This window comes from Urocitellus parryii, chromosome 6 (assembly GCF_045843805.1).
Source record: "Urocitellus parryii isolate mUroPar1 chromosome 6, mUroPar1.hap1, whole genome shotgun sequence".
NCBI classification, from domain to species: domain Eukaryota; kingdom Metazoa; phylum Chordata; class Mammalia; order Rodentia; family Sciuridae; genus Urocitellus; species Urocitellus parryii.
The window spans coordinates 90,029,459-90,052,111 of record NC_135536.1 but is presented as its reverse complement, the minus strand read 5'-3'; the positions used below and the strand labels follow the sequence as shown (position 1 = coordinate 90,052,111).

The following is a 22,653-nucleotide window of genomic DNA, read 5'->3' as shown; positions in this document are numbered from 1 at the left end:
TTTCAGTTAGTAAAAGGTGTTATTAAACATATAGCAGAATATGATGCAGCTAGGCAAGGTGGTGCATGATTGCAATCCCAGCAACTTGGGAGGCTGAGGCAGGAGAATCACAAATTCAAGGTCAAAGTCAGCCTCAGCAACTCAGTGAGATCCTGTCTTAAAATAAAATATAAAAAGGGCTAAAGAGTTGGAGATGTAGTAAAGTACCCCTGGATTGAGCCCCCCCTGCAAAAAAAAAAAAAAGAGTAGCACTTAAGCAGAGTCTTTTCTATGGAATAGAAGAGATAGCCATGGGAGGCATACAGGGAGATGACATTTTAAATAATAACAAGTGCAAAGTCTTGAGCTAGAAAGAAAACGGTGATAGAAGAAAACTATAGTAAATCTGTTGTGGAAGAAGGCAAGTGCTAGATTATGGAAATTCTTGTAGGCTAAATAAAGTGTTTGGACTTTATTCAAAGTTGCACTCCTCAAGGGCCAGCATCAGGTATTCATGTTTTCCTTTATTCCCAGTACTTGGTACATACTAAGTAACCAGTAATTTGAATTTTTATTGTGTAAGTTGCATACATAGGTAAGGTACAAATTGCCACATACATAGGTAAGGTACAAATTGCCACTATCTTTGGATTACATTTGAATGAAATAGCCAAGATATAAAAAAGTTGGCATCTGAGGTTTTTCCTTGTGGTCTTTTTAAAAAATATTTGTTTTTTAGTTATAGTTGGACACAATACCTTTATTTTATTGATTTATTTGTGGTGCTGAGGATCCAACCCAGGGCCCCAAATTTGCTAGGCAAGAGCTCTACTGCTGAGACATAACCCCAGGCCTTCCTTGTGGTCTTACTATATATATTTATAATCAGAGCCTGTTATTACCATGATGCTTGGCATCATTCTGGTATATGAAAACATTTAATGTTTTCTGAATGTGCAGAGTTGCATATAGGTCATAAATGCCTTTGTGTGTGTGTGTGTGTGTGTGTGTGTGTGTGTGTGTGTGTGTATGTATGTGTATGTGTTAGGGAATCCAACCTAGGGCTTTTTACTGCTGAGCTACATCCCTAGCTCAATGCCAACATATTTTAAAATGAAAGTAGAAAAAAAAAGAACTGAAATAAAATTAACAAAAACATCAGTTTTTTAAAAGGTGTGATTTAGAAATACTCTATCTCTAATTTTCTATAATTTCATAACAAAGTTATAGTGTTTTATTGTGATGGTAATGTACAAGTTTTCTCCATGTTTTTATTGGCTCAGGTGTACTAAACTGTTGCTATTTGAAGTTGATTTATTATTTTTGCTTGGCTTTGTTGTAGCCTCGAACTGTGGCAGGCTTTCGAGGGACAGTTCGTTACGCATCAATCAATGCTCATCGGAACAGGGTAAGTATCTGAACCAGATTCATGTCTGTGTAAGAATGCTTATGGCTTGAATCAGATTACTTCTTCACATTACAGTACAAAGGTATAGAAAGTGCTTGAGAGCAGGAGATCCCTTTTATAGCTATAAATCTACCTGAATGCTAATTCTAATTCACTTTTTGTGTGGCATTAATGGTAAAATAGTTCATAATACTGATGAATGGTAAGGTGTACAGTGGATAAAAGCAGCTGATTAGAAAATAAAATTGGAGCCAAGTGAGGTGGCCATTGCCAGGGACTGGGTAGGCTGAGGCAGAATGATTGCGAGTACAAGGCCAGCCTCAGTAACTTAGCAAAGCCATTTAGTGAGACTGTGTTTCACCTAAGCCATTTAGTGAGACTGTGTTTCAAAATAAAAGCTAAAAAGAGTTTGGGATGTAATTCAGATGGTTAAAGGCCCCTGGGTTCAATCTCCAGTATGATTAAATAAGATAGATAAGGTTCTAAATGCTTATTTCTCTATGACCCTGATTTGATAATTGCTTAAAAAAATACATTCCATTTCTATTTTTATTGCTGTTTCTTAATCATAAACTTTTAATATAGTTAATGTCCAGACAATACTTGTTATTTCAAAACACTTGAACTCTAGTCACTGCCGCAGTCTGGCTGGGCACAATTCAGGAGCCACTTGTCAAAAGAAACTAACTTTATTTTTAGAACTACAAACGCCAAGCAAAACAGCTCCAAAGGAAAAAACCCTCAGAGCCCAACTGCCACCACCGGCTTCCACAAGCCTCTCAACACACAAACCACCCCACCTCCCACAATCCTCCTGCTCTTGAGGCTGATTGGCTGGGTCGCATGGGCGGAGCCAAAGAAGTCCCCCAATGAGCAGTTCCATAGTCTGAAGGGCAGGGAAACAGCCCAATGAACATCACCGCAGAGGAGCCAATCAGCTAGATGTTGCTGGGGCCGCTGTGGGCCAATCATCAGCTGGCAGTCTGAAGGGCAGGGAAACAGCCCAATGAACATCACGCAGAGGAGCCAATCAGCTAGATGTTGCTGGGGCCACTGTGAGCCAATCATCAGCCGGCAGCTGGAAGTTTGCTGGCAGCTGGAAGTTTGCTGGGGCCCCTTTGGCTGTGGCTCTCAACATCAAGTCACTGTTTTATTGATGTGTTCTACATTTTAATCCTTTGTTAATATTTGCTTCAGTTCTTTGAAGAAATTATTTTACTCTCTTCTTGTTCAGTAATTACTATTGAGAAAATCTTGGTCAATTCAATTGTTGCTTTGTATTTGAATACTTTTGACATCTCTTCTTTGGTATCCTGTAGATACACTAAATGAGTCTATGTGTGAATTATTAAGTATTTATTCTGTTTGGGATTTAATTGTACTTCTTCAATCCAATTTTCCTTGTCTTTCATTGATTCTGGAAGATTCCATATTATTTAGGTATTCCATCTTTCCCTTTCTCTGTATACTCTTTTCCTCAAATCTCTAAATTTATGTATATTAAATCTTCTTACTGTGTCCTCCATGCTTCTTAAATTTAATTTCAGGCTTTCATTGAGTTAATTTCTGTCATTTTAGTTTTTATTTCTAGATGATCTTTTTTGATCCCTTTTCAAATCTGGTTGTTTGAATATTGTTTGTTTGTTGATAGAATATGTTTCTCATGACTTTGATTTCATTTTTTTCTTCTTCTTTTTCTTTCTTTCTTTTTTTTTTTTTGGTGGCTATACTGGGGATTGAACCCAGGGCATTCTGCCACTGAGCTATATCATCCCCCCACCCCCCGCCCTTTATTATTTTTTGAGACATTGTCTTGCTAAGTTGCCCAGTCTGGCCTTTAGCTTGGAATTCTCCTGCTTTAGCCTCCTGAGTCCCTGGGATTACCAGGTGTACCACTGCGCCTAACTCATTTAAACATTTTAAAGTCTTGTTTCATATTCTGTGTCCTGTAATTCCATTTTCATATCTGCTGCTGGGTATTGAACCCAGTAGTGCGCTACCCCACTGAGTTACATCCCTAGCCTTTTAATTTTTTATTTTATTTTAGGTATTTATTTTCTCTTTCAGGTGCTGGGGATTGAACCCAGGGGTACTCTACCACTAAGCCACGTCACCAGCCCTGTTTTTCTTTGTTTATTTTGAGACAGGGTCTTGCTAAGTTGCTGAGGCTTGCCTAGAACTTTACATCCTCCTGCTTCAGTTTCCAGAGCTGCTGAAATTAGAGGCATATGGGCTACCATGCCTACCTTAGGATATTCTTTATATAAAAAAAATTCAATATGTAAATATTTCCATATAGATTGCTGTATAGCTACGTAGATACAAAGATATATTTACCAGACAGTTTTATGGGAAATTCATTTAAAATTTTACAACTTATAAAATGAAACACAATGGTTAGCTCTTCAACAATAATACACTCAGAAGAACTGGTAATGTAATGTGACTGAATTCTGTTTTGTTTATGAAGGAAATGGGAAGACATGATGACCTTTGGTCCTTATTCTACATGTTGGTTGAGTTTGTGGTTGGTCAGCTGCCTTGGAGGAAAATAAAAGACAAGGTAATTTTGAAAACAGTGATGTCAATTTTGATTCAGGAAAGAAAAAATTACTATTTAGTAGGCATTTTATTGAAAATGTACTTACTGAACATTACATAACATGTACATGTATTTAAACATTCATAGTACCTCATTAACATGTATAATTTTTTGTTTTTCTGTGTCAATTAAAATGTCAATTTAAATTTAAAATCAAGAAAATACTTATACTTACATATAAGACTTAAAATCTTCAAGTATTTTTTCCTATATCTCAATATGTATATTTTTCTCATTGTGAGCTGATATAATTAATATTATTACTATTTTTTGTTTTGTTTTTTGGTAATACTAGGAATTAAATCCCAGGGGCACTCTACCACTGAACTACACCCCCAGCCCTTTTTATTTTTTTATTTTGAGAAAGGGCCTTGCTAAATTGCTCAGGCTGACCTCAAACTTGAGAACCTCCTCCCTGACCTTTCTGAGTAACTGGGATTACAGTTACTATGTGCCACCCTGCTGGCTAATGTTATGACTTTTTTTTTATGTTCATAGAGAAAATACACTAATGTATCACTACAGTCATTGTTTCTGATTTGATTTATAGCTTTCCTTCTCAGTATTTTTTTTTCTTTTTGTGGTACAGTGGGTGCCGCTGGGGATTGAACCTAAAACATGTTGAGAACATGCTATATCACTGAACTATACCCCTAACCCTTCCTTCTTTTAATTTCACTGATTCTCTCTGTTTTCCTAAGTCAAGTGAACTTTTAGTTTTTAATTGTCACGTTTGATATCAAAATTATGAATGTGTTGATAAGGAAAAATAGACTGGATTTAAGGTACTCTTTTGGAGATTATTACATTTGCTGATGCAGTATTCAGTGTTACTCTTGATTCTGCATAGTTTTTTTTTTTTCTTGCTTTAAAGCACTAGGCAGTAAGCTGTTAGTAAGAGCTCCATTCTTGCTTTATAATTACCTACTATCATATTCCCTTGTACATTCCCTTGAAATTATTACTGAGGGACTTGTACTGCTATTGCAGAGCTGCCAAGAGAAATTGACTCTGGTTTCTTTTCTCTTTACTTCCCAGGAGCAAGTAGGCTCTATCAAAGAGAGGTATGACCATAGGCTCATGTTGAAACATCTCCCTCCAGAATTCAGCCTCTTTCTGGACCATATCTCATCTTTGGATTATTTTACAAAACCAGACTACCAGGTAACTATCTCTGTGAGTTCTGTGGGTTAATTCTCCTTTCTCTCTTAGTCTTTGTCTTCACTCATTGTAGCTTTGAAGATGTTATAAGTTTGGAGGGGACCCTAGAATAATACTGTTTTATGTAGTCTGAGAAATGTGATGAAATTAACTGATGATGAGTGTGGGTGTTTCTGTGTTTCTTCTGGATGAACCTACTTCATTTGTTTTGTACCAGATTTTACTGTTCCTGATGTAATTATCCTAGTGTATGGAACTGCCAGTCATTCAAATTATGTAAATTCTATAGCTTATCTGCTGAGAAGAAGGAAATGTCCGGCTAGATAATGTATCTGCCAAGGGCTTGAGGGCTGCTATGCTATGAGACACTAGTCAGTGAATTATTTCCTTAGAGCATCAGTTAATCAGGTGAATTTATTTGCACCTTCTAAGGATTGACTAGATTTATCACAAATTGCATCCCAAACTCCATCCAGCTATATTTCAGAAGATTCTGTTACTCTTAGGGAGAACTTGGTCAGGGATTAATGCAGAATACTTGCTGTCACTGAAAACATACATGAAACCACACATATATTAATTAATTAATAATAACAACATGTATTAGTATATCATTTTTATTTACAAAGGAAAACACAGACTTTGTTACCTGTTAATGGAAGTGCTCAATTCTTTTTTTTTCCCCTCCAATAATGGGGATGGGATTCTGGCATCCTCTATCACTGAGCTATGCCCCCAGCCTTCTCACTCCCCCTATTTAAAAAGTTTTGATATAGGGTCTTGCTAAGCCTCAGCCTCCAAGTAATTGAAATTGTAAGTATGTGCTAACATGCCCAGCAGAAGTTTTAAATTCTAAAGTGGTATCAGTGACCAGTCAAGACACTAGGAATACTTATAACACAATGAATTTATTTGCACATAGTAATTATTTCTCTGTGAAATTGCAGCTTTGTAATAAGATATACAGGATTCAAAGGAGAGAGGCAACAGTAACTTTGGGTCCTTCAGTGGGTATGCCTATTTGCATTATAAACTGTAAATAGACTGTCTACAAATTGAGAAAATACATTGTACTTGGGTTGTTTTGGAATGTTTCTTATATTGTCATTTTATTTCTGTTTTCTAAAATGTAGAGAATTTACATTACATTACTTTTAACAAAGTAATGAAATTATATCTGTTAGACAAGATTCAAGAGGAGATGAAAAATGTTCCAACTTGCCCATCTTGGATGCTAATAATTTTATTGACAAAGGTTGTTAGGAGTATAAGAGTTTAAGGATTTTGATCATATTTGCTTCTTAGTTAGGCCTCTAATCTGAAGAATACTATCATATTTACCAGCTAATGTTGGAAACTTACAACTAAGTTAGCAAATTATTATTTTCAAGTTTTTCATTTGGATATTCTGTTCTTTTAAAAAAAATGTACTCTTCATCATTATTATTAATTTTTTGTGGTGCTGGGGATTGAAACCAAGGCCTAAAATGTGCTAGGCAAGTACTCTACCACTGAGCTATAAACCTAGCTCATTTGGACAATCTTTAAGGAACTCCTCTATCACTTAATAACAGAACAAAGTATAATTATTTTCTTATGTTTAGAAGAGAGAAAGCAGGCATAACATTTTCTTTGTTTCATAGAATTTATAAATAATCTGGTTCTTTTGTGCTCTCTCATCTTTCAAAGCAATGAATGGGAACAGAAAACAGGTGGACAAGAGAATGATAACTGGGAAAAAGATATTGATGTAAATTCTGATGGCTGATATAAGTGAGACATCAGGTCCAAAAATGTCTAGGCTTGTCTTTTTTTTTTTTTTTTTTTTTTGTAGTACTGGTATTTGAACCTAGGGCCTTGCACATGCTAGACAAGCATTCTACCGCTAAGCAACACCTCAGCCCTTCTTAAAATTTTTACTTTTGAAACAGGGTCTGTCTGAGTTGCCCAGGTTGTTCTCCAATTTGCAGTCCTCTGTATCAGCCTTAAAAGTAACTGGGATTATAGGTATGCACTGCTATGTATGGCAGAACTTTTCAGTTTCTTTTTTATGCTTCCCACTCAGAACCTTGCTGTGGTCTTCATTTTGAGAAATATCACTCTACTCTGACTTTGAATTCCCTTGTGAACTAATGATGTTTGTGTGTCTCATTTTACAGTTTAAAATTAATTGCTGAATTTGATTTTAATTACCATTCTTTCAAAATTTTAAATTCCTCATGAGACAACCAGCATAGTTAAAATCAATAACAACCCTCCTCAGCAATAAGTAAAAGGCATTACACTGTTTAACATGACTGACTCCTAACTATATCAAAGAACAAATAGCGATATGTCTCAAGTTTGTATATTCTGAGCTAATACCAAAATAAATATGAATAATAAAAATTATCAACTTCCATTTTGAATCTTTAAAAATAATAATAAAGATTTTTTAAAGTGTTGAATTGGGAAGTTACATCAAGGTTATTTGTACTTAGTATTTATGTCTGAATCTGTCTTCCTAACCAGCTTTTAAATCTTGGAGAAACAATGATGTCTTAGTTTTTTATTCCGCACTATACCTGCACCCTGATTTTCAACAAACATTAGGTAAATTTAGTTGAATCTTAATTTAGACCTCTGTGTGGGAAATGTAAGAAAAATCTAAGTACAGTGAATACTACTTTCTGCTTGTTAAACTAAGGTGGTGTGCTGCAGTCTGGCTGGGCACAATTCAGGAGCCACTTGTCAAAAGAAACGAACTTTATTTTTAGAACACACTACCAAACCACACAGCTCCTCAGGAAAAACCTTCAGAGCCCAACTGCCACCACCGGCTTCCCACAAGCCTCTCTACCTCCCCCACTCCTCCTGCTCTTGAGGCCAATTGGCTGGGTCGCGTGGGCGGAGCCAAAAAAGTCCCCCAATGAGCAGCTCCGTGGTCTGAAAGGGTGGGGAAACAGCCCAATGAGCATCACCACAGAGGAGCCAATCAGTTGGCAGCTAGAAGTTGCTGGGGCTGCTGTGAGCCAATCATCAGCTGGCAGCTGGAAGTTTGCTGGCAGCTGGAAGTTTGCTGGGGCCCCTTCGGCTGTGGCTCTCAACAGTGGAGGTTTCAGAATTATAACCAAGATTAAAGCATTATCTTAAATATTTATCTTATTATAAATACTGTTTATTAATAGATTATGAAATATTATGAGACTAAATGTTGGACCCCAGAATCCACACAGATGATAAAATTGAATATAACTACACATGCAGGTGCATACACATGCGCGTGCACACACACACACAAAACCACTAATGAATGCATTTAAAATAGGAGCGATTTGACAAGGTCTGTGGATTTTATTAAGATTGTTTTCCTGAGTTTGGTATTATACTTTGGTTATTTAGGTATTACTGTTTGGGGGAATTGGATGAAGGGACCTTTCTGAACTATTTTTGAAACTTAGAATGAATCTTTTATTATTTTATATTAAATGTTAAAGTTCTGGGCCAACATTTTCAGATATATAATAGTGACAAAACACTTCCATCTTATTTGGCCATCTTATAAGTAGGTAATTATTTGTATTCTAATTTGTTATATGATAGCAGAATGCATTACAAATTCATATTACACATATAAAGCACAATTTTTCATATCTCTGGTTGTATTCAAAGTATATTCACACCAACTTGTGTCTTCATACATGTTCTTTGGATAAGGATGTCCCTGTCATTCCATCATCATTTCTAACTCCATGCCTCCTCCTTACCCCTCCAACCCCTCTGCCCAATCCAAAGTTTGTCTATTCCTCCTATGCTCCCCCTCCTACCCCACTAGGAATCAGCCTCTTTATATCAGAGAAAACATTTGGCATTTAGTTTTTTGGGATTGGCTAACTTAGCATTATCATCTTGAACTCCATCTATTTACCTGCAAATGCCATGATTTTTTTCTCTTTTATTACTGAGTAATATTCCATTGTGTATATATGTCACATTTTTTTTATTCATTCATCTACTGAAGGGCATCTAGGTTGGTTAGCTATTGTGAATTGTGCTGCTATAAACATTGATGTGGCTGTGTCCCTGTAGTATGCTGTTTTTAAGACATTTGGGTATAGACCGAGGAGAGGGATAGCTGGGTTAAATGGTGGTTCCATTCCCAGTTTTCCAAGGAATCTCCATATAGCTTTCCATATTTGCTGTACCAATTTGCAGTCCTACCAGCAACATATGAGTTTGCCTTTCCCCCCCACACCCTCAACAATACCTATTATTTGTATTCTTAATAGCTGCTGTTCTGACTGGAGTGAGATGAAATCTTCAAGTAGTTTTGATATGCATTTCTCTAATTGCTAGAGATGATGAACATTTTTCACATATTTGTTGATTCATTGTATATCATCTTCTGAGAAGTGTCTGTTCAGGTTCTTGGCCCTTTTATTGATTGAGTTATTTGTTTTTTTGGTGTTAGCTTTTTGAGTTCTTTATATACCCTAGAGAATAGTGCTCTATCTGATGTGTGAGGGGTAAAAATTTGCTCCCAAGATGTAGGCTCTGTATTCACCTCACAGATTGTTTCTTTTGCTGAGAAAAAAACTTTTTAATTTGAATTCATCCTATTTATTGATTCTTGATTTTATTATTGCGCTATAGGAGTCTTATTAAGGAAATTGGGGCCTAATCTGACATGATGGAGATTAGGGCCTACTTTTTCTTATATTCGACGCAAGGTCTCTGGTTTAATTCCTAGGTCCTTGATCCATTTTGAGTTGAGTTTTGTGAATGGTGAGAGATAGGGGTTTAATTTCATTTTGTTGTATATGAAGTTCCAGGTTTCCACGCTCTTTTAAGAGAGGAAAATATCTCTTAAGAGATACCTGGTAAAAATCTTAGCAGCCTTCTTGAATTCCGTCACAAGAGTTCTACCTGTAGGTGATGCTGTTACTAGTCAACCGGAAACTAAGAAATAGGATCAGATTGGATACAGAAAAACTCTGGTGACTTTACATATTATTGTCATGGTAACCCCCATCCTACAGTCTTAGTTTAGACGTGTTGCCTAAAACCATAAAACTTGTAGTGCCAGAAGTGGTATCTAAACTAATTTCTGACTTACTTAGAGGGATGACCACTTGCATAACAGGCACTGTAAAGTAACTGCTATTATGACTTACTAATGAAAATTCAGTGAAAGAACTAAAAAGTGATATGAAGAATAATTAGAAATTATTAATAATTAATAGGATCACATGATCCTGATAAAAACATAAGATATATATGATAAAGTGTTCAGGTTCTGTTAAGCATTGTATTTTTCTCCTGTAACAAATACCTGAACTTATCAACTTATAGGAGAAAAGGTTTAATTTGGCTCATAGTTTTAGAGGTCTTATTCCATTATTGTTTGGTTTTGGGACTGTGGAGACACATCATGGTGAGAGCACATGGCATAGCCAATTGAAAGGGTAAAGAAAGGAAGAAAAAAAACAAGATTCCACAATTCCCTTTTCAGATGTTGCCCCTCAATGTTCTGTATCTTCCCACTAAGACCACCTCTTGAAAATTTACACGACCTCCCAAATAGCACTAAGTTGGTACTAAGCTTTTAACATGAACCTCTGGGGGACATTCCTCATCTAAACTAGAGCAAGCAAGTTAAAAAGACTAATGAAATCTCTATATATGCACACTGTTGGTAAGCCTGAAATCTAATTATCTATTTTCTTTTTTATTCCTTCTCACCACCCCCACAAGACAGGGTCTCTGTCTCTGTCTCTTTCTTGTGCTGGGGATTGAACCCAGAGGCACTCTACCACTGAACTACAACCCAGGCCTTTTTAAATTTTTTTGTTTTGAGACAAGGTCTCTCTTAAGTCACTGAGGGTCTTGTTAAGTTGTCAAGGCTGACTTCTAACTTGTGATCCTACTACCTCAGCCTCCCTAGTCTCTCAGTAATGCTGTACCTCACCATGCCTTAAAAAAAAAAAACAATATTTTTTTGTGTACAGTATGTCCACTAAATGCAGAAAGCTTTCATTCACGTTCTCTAAAGACATGGATGTCTATTGCAGTGTGGGGAGAAAAACTAGCTGTTTTCACCTATTGAAAGATGGTAGTTTTCTGTATTATGTGGACATTTTAAGGGGCTCTCAGGGATAATTTCAACAGTAAGCTGGTTTTGCCTTGCCTGCTGGCTGCCTGTAACACCCTATTGTGGAAAGTAACACACACTTAAAAGACCTGTTTAAATTGATACTGTGTCAAACACATCATTTGTATGACCTTTCTAACTCTCAAGTTTTATAGTCTGTGAAATGATGAAAATATTTATTTCATGGTGTTTTTAAAAGATTTTAATGAAATATCTAAGAGAATGATTTTTACATTGTAAAACATCATTGTACATATAAATGGTTTTACAGGTACTTTAGTGATACTGCTTTTGCTTATAATTATGTTTCTCTTCATTTTTGTGCTCTATTCCTTCAGTGTAAATAGAACATTTCTTTATGTCCTTTATGCTACTTTGCCCTTCTAAGGCAATAAGAGAACTGGCCTCATTTAGAGGCATTGAGAAGCTGTGGTATATTGCCAGGCAGTTTACTCTGGGCTGACTTAGTGCCTCAAAGGGAAGATGGCCAACCAGGGGGTCACTTCTGAGATGCTCTAGCATCTTGAAAGGAATAGTGAAAACAGCAAGGCTCTGCAGCCTCTTTAATTCATTCTCTTTATTAGGTTTCCGTTATTTGCTGGTTCTTTTCTCCACAGGATGAGCACAGTTTAATATTTTTTTCTACCAGTATTGCACCTCAGAGGTGCAGAGAAGTTAAAAAAATGTACCTTTCTGTCCCTCAGTTGTGCATCTAATTATCACTGAAGTGAGGCAGTTTATTTTGCAGTAAATAATGTCTTTGAATTAGCCAAGCCAGCATTGCCATTGTGCTTCATTGTTATTGATTCTTTATTTTACCATTCTTTAACTGAAAATTGGAGAATTAGGATTCTCATTGAAGTTCTTATGATCACATTACAAATAATTCTTGTTTTTGCAAAGGCTAGACCTTATCTTTATTCTCTTTGAAAGGGCAAACTGGGATTCCATGTGGAGGTAAATGTAATACAACTATCGATTGCATTTTGTACTAAGAATAAGAGGACTGCTTCCCTAAGGCATTGTACTTATGTCAGATGACTGACTGCTGTAATGAATTTAAGATTATTCCAGATGGTGGGAGCTAGCATCAAGCATCCGTGTGGGCTATACCTGGTTAGGTATATGTTATTCTAGATAATACATTTTTCTTACTTAAATTTTTTCTAATCACTAAAAATAATACATACTCTTTACAAAAGTTTAGAAGTTGTAGAAATGTTGAAAATTAAATTTATGGAATCTCATTACCCATAGTATTTGATTTTTGTTATCTTTTCCATGTATTGAATAATTTGCTTTAGAAAAGTTATTTTCTTGTATTTCCCATTGTAAGTTAGCTTAAGAAAAATGAACTACCTCATATTCTTAAGTGTAAGTAGAAGGAAGATGGACATAAATAATCAACAATGGTACTGAATAAAATATAACATTGCATCTTTGCCCATCCATATCTTCCTCAAGGCTCCTCAGCTTCCCTTCTAGTCAATGGCCCCCCCTCCTACTTCTATTCAGAGATTTGTTCTCCTAATGATGGTATGCCTCTAGTGTTTCTCATACTGTTTCACCCATTACTCCTTTTGCATCAAAATATGAGCATGTTTCTCAAGAGGTCTGGGAGTAATATTAAAGTATCAGTCACAAATCCAAACTTTCTTTGCATTCTCCTAATTTATCTTGAGGGTTCATGTAAATTTTGCTTTCCTAATTTCTTTCAGTTCTTTCTATTATAAAATATTATAGCCAGGCACAGTGGCACATACCTGTAACCTAGCAACTTGGAAGACTGAAACAGGAGGATCACAAGTTCAAGGCTAGCCTCAGCAACTTAGCAAAGCCCAAAGTAACTTAGTGAGACCCTGTCTCAAAATAAAAAGGGCTGGGTATGTAGCTCAATGGTAAAGTACACTGGGTTAAATTTCCACTACAAAAAATAAAAACATAAAAATAAGTAAAATATTATAATAAATATAATACCTACCTCTGAATAAAATGCTCCAAGAAGCTGTGCCACATTTATCAGGTGACTTTAAACTCTCTGGCATATAACTGTATCTCCTAGGGGAACATATTACTCTAGTTTGAGAAACCTGGACTCTAAATAAGATGAATTTGTGTTTTCCAAGCATATATTTTTAAATAAAAGAAACAGGGCTAGAAGTATAGCTCAGTGGTAGAGCATGTGCATAGCAATCATAGCAATTATGAGGTCCTGGATTTGATCCTAGATTCCAGTGATTATCAGTTGAGAGATATGGGACATGCCTTCCTAGAGGGAGGTGTCAGAGTCATCTGGAAGTTTTTGAGGTCTTTTTAAATATTTATTTTTTAGTTTTAGGTGGATACAATATCTTTATTTTAAATTTATGTGGTACTGAGGATTGAACCCAGTACAGTGCCTCATGCATGCTAGGTGAGCACTCTACCCCTGAGCCACAACCCCAGCCCTCATCTGGAAGTTTTTTTCAGATTTTGCCCTGCCTCCATTCCAGTTTGAAAATTACTGCCACAGTCAGCCCCTAGGGTTCTGATGGGAAAGCGTTTTATTCCCCAGTAGTATCAGAGTAGAAAAATGTGAGGATCATGGGCGGGGGTTGTGGCTCAGTGGTAGAGCATTTGCCTAGCATGTGTGAGACACTGTGTTGGATTCTCAGCACTGCATATAAATAAATAAAATAAAGTTCCATTGACAACTAAAAAATAATTTTAAAAATGTGAGGATCATTCAAGTTTACACACACACACACACACACACACACACATGTTCACACTACTATAATTTATGAATAATTTTATAAAGTGATCAAATCTGAACAAGTAACTGAGTTAAAGTTTTCTGGTTTTATTATATGTTAGATAAAATTTTTGTCAAAAAAACCCTGAGTCCTTGAATTGTACTGTTTCTATTATCTCAATGATGGAAATTAGGATTTAGAACTACTCTGGTCCTTAAATAGAAAATTATTTTGCTAGGTTAGTAATTTTTTTTCCTCTTAAAAGTATCTGCAGAGCTATTTGTTTTGGCTGGGTTCCATTAGGTGCCTCAGTGCTTTAAGTTTTCCTCCTCTTTGTTTTGTTTGGTGCCCTTCATCTTTTTGCCTCCTGCTGCTGGTCTCCTGTATCACCATCATAGTGACAACTGTTTCTGATTTGAGGCCCAGTGTCATTTTCTAAGACATTCAATACTGTGATAAGTTTAAGAAAATAAATACTTCCATAATAAAAGGACATCTGACATAAAAACTATTTAGGATTTTCCCCATTGTAGCACAATACAGAGATTTTAATAGTAGTAGTCCACATGCTCACACAACATGTTGTCTGTGAGAACCCTTGAGAATCTTGATTTCATCAGGAGAGGGGAACTCTAATAATGTCTGGCACTTCAGTTCCCAAACTCTGGGTCTCAGTTTCCCTTACTTTCTTCCCTTGAGCCACAGCACCTCTAGTTCCTCTTAATATGTTTCTTTCTTTTTCCACATTTTTTCTTTTTGAGACTTAAATGAAAGGTAAGTTATGTGAATCTTCTAGTAAATATTATTCCAAATGAAATTTATTCTCAGAATGTTTTTAGAGTAACGTTTATGAGTTAAGTCAATATGTTAGACCCTGGATTTAGCAGTGATAAATAAGATCAGACATGTAATGGCTTGTTGAGGCTTAGTCTGGGTTGAAAGAAAGTGAAACTAATTAATCAGAAGTAAAATGAAAAATAACTGTAACCACTAACCACAATTGAGAAGAGTCAACACTGAATCCATATCCTCATCCATATATAGTCCCTATTCAGATATCCCTTTTTGAATTATCAATTTTGAAGAAAATCACACTATGAAATCTTTTTTAGGAGTGTGAGGTGTTCTCTCTTATAGAAAAAAGTGAGTATGTTTACTGTTGGCTTACTCTCGGTTTTTCTTTGTGACTTAGCTTCTTACATCCGTGTTTGAAAATAGCATCAAGACCTTTGGAGTAATTGAGAGTGACCCTTTTGACTGGGAGAAATCTGGAACTGATGGCTCCCTAACCACCACCACCACTTCTACCACCCCTCAGTTGCACACCCGACTGACTCCTGCTGCAATTGGGTATGTCCTAAATGTTCTGTTTAGTGGTATCTTTTCTGGATGCATTGTAGTCACAGAAATTTCCTTTAGTTTTATCCAGATTTTTTCAAATGATCAAATGCTAAGACATAGGGGAAAGCCTATGGGTTTCCTTGAATTAACCTTGCTTTTATCACAACAGGGCTGGGGGGTGTAGCTCACGGGTAAAGCCCTTGACTAGCATATAAAAGACAATGGATTCAATCCCTAGCACCACAAAAATGTTAAAATACAAGAATAATGACAGGAAAAGATTAAGAATGAAAAAATACAAATACACGTAATACACAAAACTTGGCATAACTGTATTAATAGCTGACAAAATAGGCTTTAATATTAACAGAAAAACAAAACCTCTAGTCACTGGGAAGATGTAAGGATTCTAAACTTATATGCCTTTAACTCAAGAGTGAAAAAAATATTTCAGAAAGAGAATGACAATACAACATACCAAAAATTTTCTGATGCAATAGGAGATATTTTGTTCCTTCTGCTGGTCTTAGTTTCATTTTACTCTTCTTCTTCTAGTGTCTTGAAGTAGAATTTAGATTGATTTAAAATATTGTATCTTTTATAATATGAGCATTTAGTGCTATGAATTTCCCTTTCAGACTGCTTTAAGTATACCCCACATATTTTGATATATTGTAGTTTGACTTTCACTGAGTTTGAGGTAATTTTTAATTTTTTTGCACTTGATCAGTGAGCTATATCCCAAGCCCAGAGTTCAATGTAATTTTAAACAATTTCCTCTTTGACTCATGGAATATTTGCCTTTGGAATTACTTACCTTAGAAAATACTGGTAGATCATACTCTGAAATGGGAGCTTAGAGCGTATGTGACTTATTGAAGCCAAATTTAGAGTGGATTTTCTTCAAAATGAGCCGGGGGGCATTCATTATGTTTCTAAAGAATATATGACATCCTGGAAAGAATGAGGCACAATTATATCTAACTATATTAGGCTTACGTTTAGTGGGAACAAAACATGCAGTATGTTCCCCTTATGAAAGTAATTTAATTCACATAGTATATTAGGAACAGATTATGGTGTATTTCCATGTTCTCGATGTTTGCTTTGAATGCTTTTTCCTCTACATGTATTAAATTCCTTTTGTTTTTTTCTTTATTTTCTTCTTTTTTTTTTTTTTTTTTTTTGGAGTACCCTGGATTGAACCCAGGGCAGTCCACTGAGACACATCCTCAGACCTATTTTTATTTTACTTAGTGACAGGGTCTCACTGAGTTGCTTAGCACCTCGTCTATTACAGAGGCTGGCTTTGAACTCGAGATCCTCCTGTCTCAGCTTCCTGAGCCACTGGGATTACAGGTGTGCATAATCGCACCCAGCTCCTTTTGTTTTTATTTTGTTTTGGTTTTGGTTTGTCTTTTCCCCTTAATCTGCTTCTGTTACATGTTGCCTGAAAGCACAGACTATGTGTTAGACAAGAGTAGGAATGAAGGTCATCAAGTCAGAAGGAACATGTCCTTGAAAAATCACTGGTCTTCCCATGAGTATAAGAAGTACTTGTCACCAAGACAGAGTATATAACTGTTACCCTTAAAGTGATTTTCTGAGAGGATGCTTATTTTGCTGCTCACAATGATTACACCTGTTAGTATAATCTATTAAACACTATATTTTCCTACACTTAGATATTCTAGATCACTTGTAAGAAAAGCTTTCTTTTGTGTGTTAAATACTGTGTTCAGTCAGCAATATTTTTAAAAAACCAAATCAGTATTTATAATTATAGAACAGTAGAGCTGGCAGAGGCCTTTTTACTTAATGACTAATAATTAAGAATTACAAAACCTCTTGTGGACCAGGAGTCTCAGGGTCAGATGACACGGAATTACTTTGAAAGGAATATATAGAAAAATACCAATTAATATTTTCTATTTTTCCTATACAAAACTAAACTATACAATTGCATAATTTCAGTTTCTTCTATAGGACAAAGATTTTTTTCCCTCATCTTTGTATTGTAGGACCTTGCCTATAGTGGTGCTTAGTATAAAGTCTGTAAATGAAAAAGCAGTGCACATTTCATTCTATAAAAAATAACATAAGTTTAACCCCTATTTATTTCCTTACTACCCTTAATATTTCCATATTTGTAATTGTTTTAATTCTCTAAGAAAATGGGTAAAGAATAGAAAATCTTATTATAATTGATGAAGACTTCTTGGAAAATAGTCCAAATGTTTCTTAAAATGATTGGTAAATTAGTGTATTAGAATTTGCACTTAAAAACAGGTTGAAATTTTTGAATTCTCAAAATTTAGAAATTTATTTTGTACAGTTGACATGACCTGAATTTTCAAGTTTTTTTCTAACTTTCTTAATGATATATGGACTTGATCATTTAAATCTAGAAATAAGATAAAAGATAGACTCATAGAAATTTTTTATTCTGGTCTTTTAAAGTTCTATGATTTTTTTCTCCCCTTGCTTTTAAGAATTGCAAATGCCACTCCCATCCCAGGAGACTTGCTTCGAGAAAATACGGATGAGGTGTTTCCAGATGAACAGCTTAGTGATGGGGAGAATGGCATTCCTGTTGGTGTGTCACCAGATAAGTTGCCTGGATCTTTGGGACACCCTCGTCCCCAGGAAAAGGATGTCTGGGAAGAGATGGATGCCAACAAAAATAAGATAAAACTTGGAATTTGTAAGGTGTGTGTTTCTTGCATAGGAAGTAATATCTTTCTAAGTACTCATTATTTATTTTCTATTGTTGCACAAAGTATCATGATTCTCAATTTTGAATGAGAAGCAGACAGAATGTAGTTTTATTATTTTTTAAATATCTGTAATTGCAGCATTTTGGTTAATTTGTCCCATAAAACTCATATTATAGATAGTTTATGGAAAAGGTAAAGGTATTTTAAAAAGTAACCAGACTGGGTGTGGTTGTATATTTTTGTAATCTCAGCATCTTGGGAGGCTGGTTTAATCCCTAGTACTACCAAAAAAGAAAAGTATTTGTTTTCATTTTATTTTTTTCAAAATAGTTTTTGATTGATAGTTAATTTTTCTCTTGCTTTAGTTGTTGATATGTAAAAGTCAGCTGTCATTCTATTTGTTTGTTTCCCTATAGGTAATCAATTCTCCCTCAACTCCCCCACCCATATTTTTCCTTTGCAGCTACTTTTTAGCTCTTCTCTTTGTAATGATCTGCATTTTAACTACAATGTGTCTAGTCATGTATTGTCTTGCTTGGGAAAACAAGCAAGATTGTTTCTTGAATATTTTGACTATATTTTATATCAGTTCTGGGAAATATACAGCCAACTATCCTCTACTAAATATTGCTAGCTCTTCATTGGTTCTCTCTGAGGACTCCAATTAAACATATTTTTTGTATCTTGTATATATTTTTTTCTTAATTTTTCTTTTCCTGATCATGCTGTGCTTCATTCTTGATAATTTCTTTTGTGTTTTCCAGTTCACTAATTAGTAACTCCAACTCTTTCTTTCTTGTGGTGGGGAGGGAGTGAAATAATCATTTAATTTCTTTATTGATTTTTATGAAATTACCTTTATTCAAACATTTGTTCATGGCTATTCTATATATTGTGTCTAAACAAACAAGTTTCATATCTAACATCTTTGTGAGTTTAAATGTTGTGTTGCCTAATTGTTTCTGCTGACTTAGGCATGGTGGCATACTTTTTCTGACTACTTTTAATTTGCTGCTCATTAAATAATTGATGGGAACCCTACAGTCCCAAATTTGGGTTGGGGAACCTTCCTTCAGAGAAGGTTGGCTTCTGCTGCTGATAATCAAGAGTGTAGGGCACTTTTTCATGGTCTCTAATCAGAATACATGTCTCAGATGTCCCTCACTTACAGTATCCCTGGTGTGAGGCTTGATTTCCCTGGTAATTGTGCTGCTGTAGGCATTTGGCTTTAGACAATGTGTCCCTCTGTGCTAATTCATGCTTGGCCTCTTCTGCTTTGCCCTAGTTGCTTATTTGTTCTAGCCCCAGGTTGTCTTATAGATTTTTTTTTTTTTTGATGGTGCTGGGGATTGAACCCAGGGCCTTGTGTGTACAAGGCAAGCACTCCACCAACTGAACTATATCCCTAGCTCAGTAGTTGTTTTTGAGAGGGGGAATGAGTAAGGGGATGGGGGACATATATTTAGTGAGCTTTTCTAACTATATGGCCAGTTATGTCTCAAAGAGAACATTCTTTTCAGGTTTTAGTTTTACTTTAGTGGACTGGGGTCCTAAAAGCATCTAGTCATATGTAATACAAAAAGACAAAGTTATTAAACAGTTTTAGACTGTTCATCTTTGTACCCAGAGTATAAACTAAAATAATACTGAAACTGAATATAATTTAAGAAAACTCATAATGAGATAAATTAGTCATAATATCCTAATCTTCTGAAAACAAATCTAACCACTTATTACTACTATTTTGAAAGGCTTCAGTGATTTCTCTCATGTTATAATACCTGGAATATATTTCATCATTCTATTTTTCTAGGCTGCTACTGAAGAGGAGAACAGCCATGGTCAAGCCAATGGTATTCTCAATGCTCCAAGTCTTGGTTCACCAATTCGAGTCCGCTCAGAGATTACTCAGCCAGATAGGGATGTTCCATTGGTGCGAAAATTACGTTCCATCCACAGCTTTGAGCTGGAAAAACGTCTGACACTGGAACCAAAGCCAGATACTGACAAGTTTCTCGAGGCCTGGTATAAAATAGTTTTTCTTACTTTTTAAAGTATCTAAGATATCATCATCATCATTATTGTTATTTATTATTTAAAGTCTTTCAAATAAGAAATTCTTGCATTTTGGTAACACCAACTTCATTAATTTCATTTTTCATTCATATTTTAGGTATCATCCTTATTTTTTATTCTTATTAGTTATACATGATAGTTGAATGTATTTTGACATATTATACATATATGGAGTGTAACTTCTCATTCTTCTGGTTGTACATGATATATCAAATTACATTGGTTGTGTAATCATATATGCACATAGGAAAGTTATGTCTGATTCATTCTACTATCTTTCCTATTCCCATTCCCCCTCCCTTCCCTTTGTTCCCCTTTGTCTAATCCAAAATACTTCTATTCTTCCCTAACCATCTCCCTTCCTTATTATAAATTAACATCCACAATATCATAGAAAACATTCATTCAGCCTTTGGTATTTTGGGATTGGCTTATTTCCCTTAGCATGATAATAGTCTCCAGTTCCATCCACTTACTGGAAAACCCCATAATTTCATTCTTCTTTATGGCTGAGTAATATTCCATTGTGTATATATACCACATTTTTTTTATTCATTCATCTGTTGAAGGGCACCTAAGTTGGTCCTTAATTTAACAGTTGATCATCTTGATTCTTAATGTGAATTTTCTTCCAATATCATTATAAATTCTGTAGAAAAACTCTTGGCTGTGGTAACTGCTAACATCATAACACTAGGTACAGTCAAATGGATATTTTTGCATTGACCAGTTTGGAAGGTGATCTTCCAAACAGCAGTATAGAGCTGGAGAGAGTATGATAAAGATGACATTTGAAAGGAATGAGAGGAGTGAATACATGAAGAAGGGAAAAAAGTAATTTATATACAGAGGACAGGCATTTTGATTTAGTTAATGCCTTCTCTGTGTAAGGTGTCGTAAGAAAATATATATTTATCATTCTTTCCTTCTAGCACCCACAATCTACCTAAAGAGAAGAGAAGGTTAAACTTTAGAGAGCTATCCATAAATATTGTAATACCCTGCAACAAGTTTTGATAACAAAGGCAGAAATGAAACATTTAAAAGAAGAGTTTGGGATATACTTATGAATTATGGAGGCTTCACTAGTATTAAAACTTACATACCTTTAATAGTAGTTACACCCCTTCAATGGTATATCTTTTATGGTTCCTATTAACAATGAAATATTAGGTTAGAAGGACCATGGATATAACTAGCATGATAGATACTGTGTCCCAAGGCAGTTTCTCCACTGTTGGCCTTGTCCAGTTTCCATTTTAAACAGTCCTCCTGTGCTGCAGTCCAACAGTATCTATGTGCTGTTACTGCTCACATGGCAGTCATTCCATCTTGTGGCTAGTATAATGTAAGCATGTGTTTTTATTTTGATTCGATCAAAAAGATGGACAAGAGTTGGGGCAGTGTTGTAAACAGTTTGAATTGTGGCTGAAATGGAAAGTAAATTCAAAAGTGCAATAAGGATAAAAGCTTAGTTTGGTAAAGTCTAATAAAAGGAAGAAACTAAAAAGTGTGCCATGCTGAGAGAAGAACTCCATCTTCCAAAGCAGGATTATGGCAGGTAGAGAAGAACATTATCAACCCTGTGAAACTTTCCTTATGCTATAATCCATATATTTTCCTCTCATCTTTGTGTGAATAGTTCTCTGTATAGAGATAAGTTTTGTAATAAAAGTTTCTCTAGAATAATTAACTTCTTTCCATTTCTTTAAGCTTGGAGAAAATGCAGAAAGACTCAAAGGAATCTGTTCTCCCTGCTCTGCTTCATAAGCCTTGTGTCCCTGTTGTATCCCGTACTGACCACGTCTGGCACTATGATGAAGAATATCTTCCAGATGCCTCCAAACCTGCCTCTGCCAATACTCCTGAGCAGGCAGATGGTGGTGGCAGCAATGGATTTATAGCTGTTAACTTGAGCTCTTGCAAGCAGGAAGTCGATTCCAAAGAATGGGTGATTGTAGACAAGGAACAAGACCTTCAAGATTTCAGAACAAATGAGGCTTTAGGACATAAAACAACTGGAAGCCCTTCTGATGAGGAGCCTGAAGTGCTTCAGGTCTTGGAGGAATCACCTCAAGATGAAAAGCTCCAAATGGGCCCTTGGGCAGAAAACAATCATTTAAAGAAGGAAACCTCAGGTGTGGTCTTGGCGTTTTCGGCAGAGTGCCCTGCTACTGCTGTTTCAGAACAATACACAGATAGACTGGAACTCCCGGTTGGAGCTGCTAGTCAGTTTATTGCAGCAACACCCACAAGTCCAATGGAGGCACAAGCAGAAGGACCCCTTACAGCGGTGAGAGATTTGTTTTGTTGTTATTTGTTGTCCACTCAGGTGCTATTAAGAAAGGTCTGACAGTTGATCAACTCATATTCTGTGGTAGAGGCCTTACTTTGGCAAATGGGCATAAGCAGTGATATTTGTTTGTGTTAAGTTCTAGAATTGAAGATACTTTTATGCTCCAAAATAGAGAAATAAAATGCCTTCCTAATTCTCCAAGCAGAGA

General features: G+C 35.7%; 1 protein-coding gene across 4 annotated transcripts in view; it reads left to right on the top strand.

Moving 5' to 3' along the window:
* Ttbk2 (tau tubulin kinase 2) overlaps positions 1 to 22,653 on the top strand; it is a 141,104-nt gene that overhangs the window by 103,444 nt on the left and 15,007 nt on the right. For all 4 annotated transcript variants that reach the window (XM_026390552.2, XM_026390544.2, XM_026390566.2 and 1 more), the window contains 7 exons: positions 1,322 to 1,387; positions 3,858 to 3,950; positions 5,028 to 5,153; positions 15,208 to 15,365; positions 17,849 to 18,065; positions 19,887 to 20,098; positions 21,863 to 22,442. In XM_026390552.2, the coding sequence (XP_026246337.1) occupies positions 1,322 to 1,387; positions 3,858 to 3,950; positions 5,028 to 5,153; positions 15,208 to 15,365; positions 17,849 to 18,065; positions 19,887 to 20,098; positions 21,863 to 22,442 (1,452 nt within the window). The remainder of the gene's footprint in view (positions 1 to 1,321; positions 1,388 to 3,857; positions 3,951 to 5,027; positions 5,154 to 15,207; positions 15,366 to 17,848; positions 18,066 to 19,886; positions 20,099 to 21,862; positions 22,443 to 22,653) is intronic.